The sequence below is a fragment of the Porites lutea genome, chromosome 5 (assembly GCF_958299795.1).
Source record: "Porites lutea chromosome 5, jaPorLute2.1, whole genome shotgun sequence".
NCBI lineage: Eukaryota > Metazoa > Cnidaria > Anthozoa > Scleractinia > Poritidae > Porites > Porites lutea.
This window is the reverse complement of record NC_133205.1, coordinates 2,712,501-2,720,000: the sequence shown is the minus strand read 5'-3', so window position 1 is coordinate 2,720,000 and position 7,500 is coordinate 2,712,501. Positions and strand designations below refer to the sequence as shown.

At 39.2% G+C, this 7,500-nt stretch overlaps 1 protein-coding gene across 1 annotated transcript in view; it reads right to left on the bottom strand.

The window, feature by feature from the left end:
- The window catches only part of LOC140939119 (uncharacterized), a 29,198-nt gene that overhangs the window by 2,604 nt on the left and 19,094 nt on the right, over nucleotides 1–7,500 (bottom strand). The window contains exons 6-11 of the mRNA XM_073388679.1: nucleotides 6,851–7,102; nucleotides 6,326–6,455; nucleotides 1,899–2,463; nucleotides 1,367–1,459; nucleotides 461–553; nucleotides 79–252 (exon numbers count right to left, since the gene is read on the bottom strand). Of these exons, the coding sequence (XP_073244780.1) occupies nucleotides 79–252; nucleotides 461–553; nucleotides 1,367–1,459; nucleotides 1,899–2,463; nucleotides 6,326–6,455; nucleotides 6,851–7,102 (1,307 nt within the window). The remainder of the gene's footprint in view (nucleotides 1–78; nucleotides 253–460; nucleotides 554–1,366; nucleotides 1,460–1,898; nucleotides 2,464–6,325; nucleotides 6,456–6,850; nucleotides 7,103–7,500) is intronic.

The following is a 7,500-nucleotide window of genomic DNA, read 5'->3' as shown; positions in this document are numbered from 1 at the left end:
ATTTATAAAATCAAATAGCTAACTGCCTTAAATTGCGGTCATTACTCTGTTATTTACACAATGTTTGCGTAGGCGCACCTTGTCTGCTTTGACGAGTTCTGCGGCGAACGTCAGGGCCATGACGTACATGATGGACATGCCGCTGCCTGTTAGTATTACGGGCGCATACGTGGACAGTTTCAAGTCAGTGGTTTGGAAATAATAGTATACAGATGCACCAATCACGAGAAGTGAACCAATGAGGTAAGTTCCCTGAGGAGAGATGTCAAATACAGATCAAAGTCAGGAGAGAGGGTTTGCTCAGCGGAAGCCCCGATAAAAGCCGGTAAGGAGATCGTCTCGCTTCTAGCAGTGCAAGTTGCAGATATTTTGTTACTCCCTTATTTTTAATTTATTATCATTTGAATTATTCGACTTGTTACATGTATAGAAGAATTTAAATGAGGGAGAAGCCGCTTACCATGTTTCCCAGTTTGGAGTGAAGTTTATTTGAAATAGTGCTGCCTATTGCTCCGCTAACAAGAAGAACAAGGGGAAAGTAGGCAATGGATTGCTGCAAAAGAATCGACAAAAAGCTCAAACTAAATTGAAATGAGAAGAAAATTAACCCTAATTCACTGCCAAATTTAGCAAAAAAGCAAATTCGACCAAATGTTCAAATTTCATTTTGTGAAATTTTGACAAAATTGAGTGTATTTTTATAGGATTTCGTCTGTAGACTCAAAAGTTAGAGTCACCTTACAAACTCCGTCATCCTCTCTGGCAGTGAAAGGGTTAATAACCCGGCCCTTTATGGATATTCGGTATGGATGCTATCCCATGGAAATGTTTCTATGATAACATTAGAGGGAATGTTGTCTTCAAGCGCATTTCTGACTTTAATGGGCTTTACATCAATAAAAACGGAATAGTAAAAAGATCTCTAGTCCTAGCTGACAGTGATATAACAGACAGTTTTGTATATAACACCGTTAAAATACTTCGAAAAATAATGTTAAGAATAAAGGCAAATGAAAAAATTTCCTAAATAAAAATGTTTTAAGTTTTGCTTTAAATGTAGGCAAGCATGCGATCATGCCCTCCCTTTTTATCTCGAGCCAAAGAAGCAAAGAAGCAAAAAAATAAATAAAGAAAATAATGCCTGATCTCAGGTTACTTTAAATGCAGCAACGTATTCTGCATCAATTTTGTCATAAAATTCTGTGACGGTTTTCCATAACTGTGGTTGAGAACGCCATCCTCCGTGTATTAGTTTAGATGTTAAGGCAGGGGTGTATAATAGCGAACGGTGTAATGATCTCAGAGCCATTGATGGAAGATACTCCTCAACACATTGGCACAAAGGGTGCAAAATTAATCGTCTTACCTTCCCAAAGCCCAGTCTTTCTGTCAGGTACAATGGCAAATACGCATAAACCGCATCCTGCACAAGGCGAGAACACGTGACGATAACGGCGACCTAATTAATGAAATGAACTCGGTAAATTTGTCAATGACTTTATTTTTTAGCACGATTTTGTTTTAAACAGGGCTAATACCTTACAGCCCTCTTGGAGTCCAGAGTTAGGAAATTCTAGCGGAGCGCTTTATTAATGTAATGTGATTGCATTAATGTATTTTGTTGTTTACCTGTTTGCGTGAACTGCATAAGGTTCTCAACTGACAATAGATACCCAACATTGTTAAACGGCACACTATCGGTATCTTAAGGTGTTGGCAAAGGTTTAGCCTTTCGATATAGTTTCAGTTTACTCGGTAAAGTTGCAAAGGATGTGATCCCCACACGTCAATCTTGCAGCTACTTTAAAGACAAGTCATTAGATAAGGGGATATACCGATAAGACTTAAAGTGAAATTAAAAAACAAAAATGCCATTGGACACATTAAGAGATGCCAACCTTGTAAACACTAGGAGTCTTCAACCAATCTCTCGTCATCTTTGGTTTCCTCTTTTCAGATCCTCCAGTAATCGCAGATTTACGCGATTTATCATTGGATTCATCTTCCGTCTCTTTTTTCTCAGATCCGTTCTCTTCTAGCTCAGATAAGCTCAGTTTTCTCTGCGTGTCTTTGTCTGAAAATGCTGTCATCTCTGAATCAAGAGGATAAATTCCTGAATTACAGACTTCATTCCTTTCCGGAACAGAGAAACTCTTTTTTTTGCTCGTTGATGTTTCTGTAAAAGCTGACATTTGTTTTTCGAAACCATGGACAATTGCATCGCCTTCACCGACAGGCTCAGTGGCGTCTTCTTCGTTTTTTGTTCTCATCTCCAACCCGCAGGTTTCATTTTGGTAACCAAGGTTGTGTATTCCAAGCTTACAGACTTCTTCTGGAGCCAAAGACATGCCTCTTCTACGACGCCGGCTATATCCTCCGTCAGCACCATTGAAATCATATTCTCTTGTTTTCATATTATGATCTTCATTTCCTTCTATTATTCCTGCATTTTTCGTTCCGTTCCTGTCAGTAATATGAGCAAAGATAAACTCACTGGGAAAACTAAAAAATAAGGTGGAATAAAATACGCTCATACAAGACTCTTTCAGGTGCAAGATGGCGATGTACAAAACTCTGAGAGGTGCACTCGGCGATGAGTCTGTGGATGGGAACTGATTGGAAAGCCGTCAAATTTTCATAACAACTGCCACTTTATGCACGTCACCTTAGGCTATGTACACTTGGTGCCTGGATACCGTAGTGTAAGTGTGTGAATGCGCGCATATTTACTCAAATTTGTCCTGTTATACGTCATTTTAAAACGTTAGCGTAGCCGGGAGTAATGCGGGTATTCATAGCAGTGGATTGTCACGGAAGTAACAGAAAACGTTTGCTTTCCTCTTCAACACTGTAATTTTCAGGGAGTTATAATAACTCCTCTAGTGGGGCTAATTTAACTCCTTACAGTGGAGTTATTTTTCGTGGAGTTACTTTAACTCCAAAAAGGAGTTTAAAGAACTCTTTTTCAGGAGTAAAAGTGACCCCAGATATTGAGGAGTTAAAATAACCCCAAAAACGGAGTTATCCTGTACCTAAAATTTTTACTCCACTTTCAGAGTTAAAGTAACTCCAAAAAGAGTAAAAACAACCCATGTAAGGAGTAGAAATAACCCCATTTCGGAGTAATTTTAACTCCAGAGTGGGAGTAAAAAGAACTCTTTTTCAGGAGTAAAAATGACCCCAAATTCGGAGTTAAATTAGGAGTTAAAATAACCCCAAAAAAGGGGTTATCCTGTACCTAAAATTTTTACTCCATTTTTGGAGTTATAATAACTCCCTAAAAATTACGGTGTATATTATATATCTAAATTAATTTTATGAAATGTCATGTTTTTATCATATTAGATATTTTTCATTAAAGAAAACCAGGGAGGAGCAGCGTGGAAGTCAACAGAAGTAAGTTTTTTATTTATTTTATTTCTTGTTTTCTTTTCACTCGCGTTAGAAAGGACTTCCGTTTTTTTTTTTGTCCGAGGGGAACCGGTTCTAGTTTTGAAAGGTTCGAGTTTGCGCGGTATCTTTCTCCTTTCAACGGCTCTCTTCGTGAGTGGAGAGGTTTTGATCGGAGCGTGTGCGAAACGGGGACTAATATGAGCCGAGTTTGGCAAGAAATTCTATTTCCACGGTTTGCAAAGTGCCTGGGACATCATTAAGTCCGGGAAGGCTTAAATGGGCGCTCGTTGCTCAAAGAACCGAGCTTCGGGCACAATCCGAGAGACCATCCGGTGGATGGTGTATACCGTCTCTGCCTAGCTCTGCACACCGTGAAGAAGTCTCCAGCAGGCAATAAGGGGCAAATTGGTTAGTTTGGACGTAAGAAAAGAGGGCCAACGGAGTTTTTGGCTGTGATTTTTGCCTTGCTGGAGACTTATAAATTGTCTTGTTATTGCCAGGATGTAATGTGTCCCGCACGAGTTGAACACGGATTTCCCAGAATGCACTGCGAGAAAGGCTAAAAAACATGTTTAATATTTGACCATTACAGTGAGACTGTTCTGTTGTTGTGTTTCAGTTTCTACGACGGACGTGCTGATCTTTGAATAAGCGAGCAACAACGGTGAGTAGCAGGCTTTTTGCCGGGAAAGGTTATGTTACAAAGTCGTGAAAGTGTAGTTGAAATCAAAGTCTGTGGTTTCGTATAGCGAAGGTTTATTTTTGGTCATGTGTCGAGCGACTCTGGAAATTTACTGTGTCCAAAAAGAGCCGCCGTCCTACTGCACAGGCTGAATTGTCGCTCATTTTCAATTTATTGTTGGCATTGCAAGCTAACTGCTGATCGGATCGCGAAAGAGTAACTATTTTTCCTCAAAGCATGTTAAAGTTCCCGCGCTATAGCACCGTCGCGACGACGAGCGCCGTTTATGCTTGATTCTCCGGAATGTTCGGTACTATGTTTTTAATCTGCTTTATGCACCGGTACGGCGATTATAAAACCATTGCGGGATGAAACTGATCTAGGGAAAATGATGTAGAAGAGATATATTACTTTTTAAACACGTGTTGAGGAATTTTCTTTAAACAAGGTTTTCCTTTTGTCCTTTTCTTTCAGATGTGGCCGTTGGTTTTACTCGCCCCCTCGGAGCTGGAATATTTACTCTCTGAAATGTTTATATTATCTGTGCTCTGCTGTGGTCAAACACGAAGAAAGCGAAGCGAAACGTCTTGTAAGATAACGTTAATTTAAAAGTATTTGCTTGACCAGTGATTAGTCTTCGAAAATCGCCTGTATTGAAACTACATCTCTGTATTTCTCACCTCCTGACCCGTCTTTTGAAATTCAATCCTACGCTCAGTACGGCGATGTAATTGATATGTATGTAACGCAACGTAATTTGGTATCCTGCCCAGAAGCCCCTCAAACGTTAACCCTCAACAAACCGTACTTCTTTTAACCTTTATCCTTATTTAACCCTAAGCCTTGGCTCAACTTTAGCTATCCACCCTAACCAGCTTAACGCAACACCGTTTTCCTGACAAGGCGAACGTTTAACTCAGTGGATCATTATGACCATTGAAATCAGTGGAGACTGCTCGTCTAACCCTAACCCTCCAACCTAACCCTAACCTATTCCTAACCCTAACCCCAACCTCGACCTAATCTGATTTCTAACCCTAACCTATTCCTAACCCTAACCCCAACCTCGACCTAATCTGATTTCTAACCCTAACCTATTCCTAACCCTAACCCCAACCTCGACCTAATCTGATTTCTAACCCTAACCTATTCCTAACCCTAACCCCAACCTCGACCTAATCTGATTTCTAACCCTAACCTATCCCTAGCCCTTACCCTAACCTAACCCTAACCCCAACCTTAACCTTAACCCTAACCCTAACTCTTCCTCCCCCTCCCCCCCCCCCCTGCTCTTACATTTAGTAGTATACAGTAAAAACTAAGTAACAGGTGCTTTTCGAAGTTAGCCTCGAAAGGCTCTTATAAATTTTCTGTTTCTTGGAAATTAAGCTGTTTAGGTTCTCAAACATTCGAGGTTCTTATTTTCTTAAGGAAAAAAAGACTTTTTGGAAGAATGTTGGTGGTTTTAAATGTTTGTACAAAATATGCATGTTATGTCTAAATGACTGCAATTTAAGCCAATAGAAACTTTTTTTGCCATTAGAATGATTAGTTGACTTTAAGAACTCCATAGCGATCTGTTTTAACATTTCTACTTCATCAGGTTCTTTCAAAATCTTAGCCTGAAGAATTCTGGTTCTTATCTGTGCCTCTCCTCTGTGTCACTAACCTGACATAATAATGAGTGACACGTGCATGTTTCACTGTACAGTATTTTTCAGATGAAATAAAATACTGATTTGGATTGTTTTTGTTGTATTGGGGGCCATTAGAGACTTAGTGAAAACTATACACTGTAATTTTCAGGGAGTTATAATAACTCCTCTAGTGGGGCTAATTTAACTCCTTACAGTGGAGTTATTTTTCGTGGAGTTACTTTAACTCCAAAAAGGAGTTTAAAGAACTCTTTTTCAGGAGTAAAAGTGACCCCAGATATTGAGGAGTTAAAATAACCCCAAAAACGGAGTTATCCTGTACCTAAAATTTTTACTCCACTTTCAGAGTTAAAGTAACTCCAAAAAGAGTAAAAACAACCCATGTAAGGAGTACAAATAACCCCATTTCGGAGTAATTTTAACTCCAGAGTGGGAGTAAAAAGAACTCTTTTTCAGGAGTAAAAATGACCCCAAATTCGGAGTTAAATTAGGAGTTAAAATAACCCCAAAAAAGGGGTTATCCTGTACCTAAAATTTTTACTCCATTTTTGGAGTTATAATAACTCCCTAAAAATTACGGTGAAGATCCACTTACCCTTCTTCGGCCGTAACGCCAATCGCTTCCGGTTGCCTTTGACTCTCTTTATTAAGAAGCGCATCTACTAAGAGAAAGACGAGACTCACTTTGTGATCCTGGTCCAGTCTTGCTACGTGGGTTATCAGATCTACAGGAGAAATAACAATTATAGGACATTCGTACAATGACATCATTTCGCTTGAACTACCAGGACGCCTGAGGATTCTCATCCCTTGTAAATTTTCCCTAAATGTTTTTTTTTAATCTTACTAGAATTACTTGATTTGCACTTTATGATGGTTAAATAAAATTTCATCGTGGGACCGCTGACACGGTTTTAATCACCGCTAAGCGTGTCGAGGTTTCCTTTTGAAATGACGTTTATTTACGCCAATATCAACTAACTTTTCACAAAACCTTTCACAATGTCAACTAAAGTTGATGATAAATCGATCGAACATCATGAATATTTACATTTAAAGTCAGAAGCACTACCCCTCATAGATAATATATAAAAAATAAGGCAAATACAATTCTACATACCGCTTCCGGGCTTCTCTTGATTACTTGACGCTCCTGATGTGACTTCAGAAATTTGAAGTTTGTCCTCTGAATCTTCGTGACTGTTTCCACCGCCATTTGAAAAGAGAGCTTCCACAAATCGTTGTACCAGACTTACATTTTTAGATGCTCTTTTAGCAGCTGTTGTGTTATCGACAACTTCCGTGTTTTCCACCGAAGACATAAAAATGTCAACAAGGGAATGGACTATGGTCGAAGTTTCCCTCTTGGCATCTTAAAAGAAATTTTTTCAAAAAATTCAATTTTCTCTGTACCTTATTAACAGGACCGGCAGTCTTTCGTCTTATTACTGATATTTAGCTTTTCGACAAAGATATCGTGTTTAACTACTGAATGCCTATAAACTGCAAGAGGTAAAAAGACATCCGCTCTCTTTCCTTTATCTGATTCTACCATGCAATATTACCCAATGTTGGCCCGTGATGTTAAGGAAATATTTTTTTGAATATCTTTTTGTTTTTAGGATCCCTTCAGAAGAGGGGCCCATAATGGGAGCTATTCCTTCTTGGCTGACCTCATCGTATACTTCTGGTAGCAAGGAATTGATCGAGAAGGCAGGATTATCGGAAGAGCGTTTTCGCTGCTTTCACAGCATCTGCACGTGAGAAACT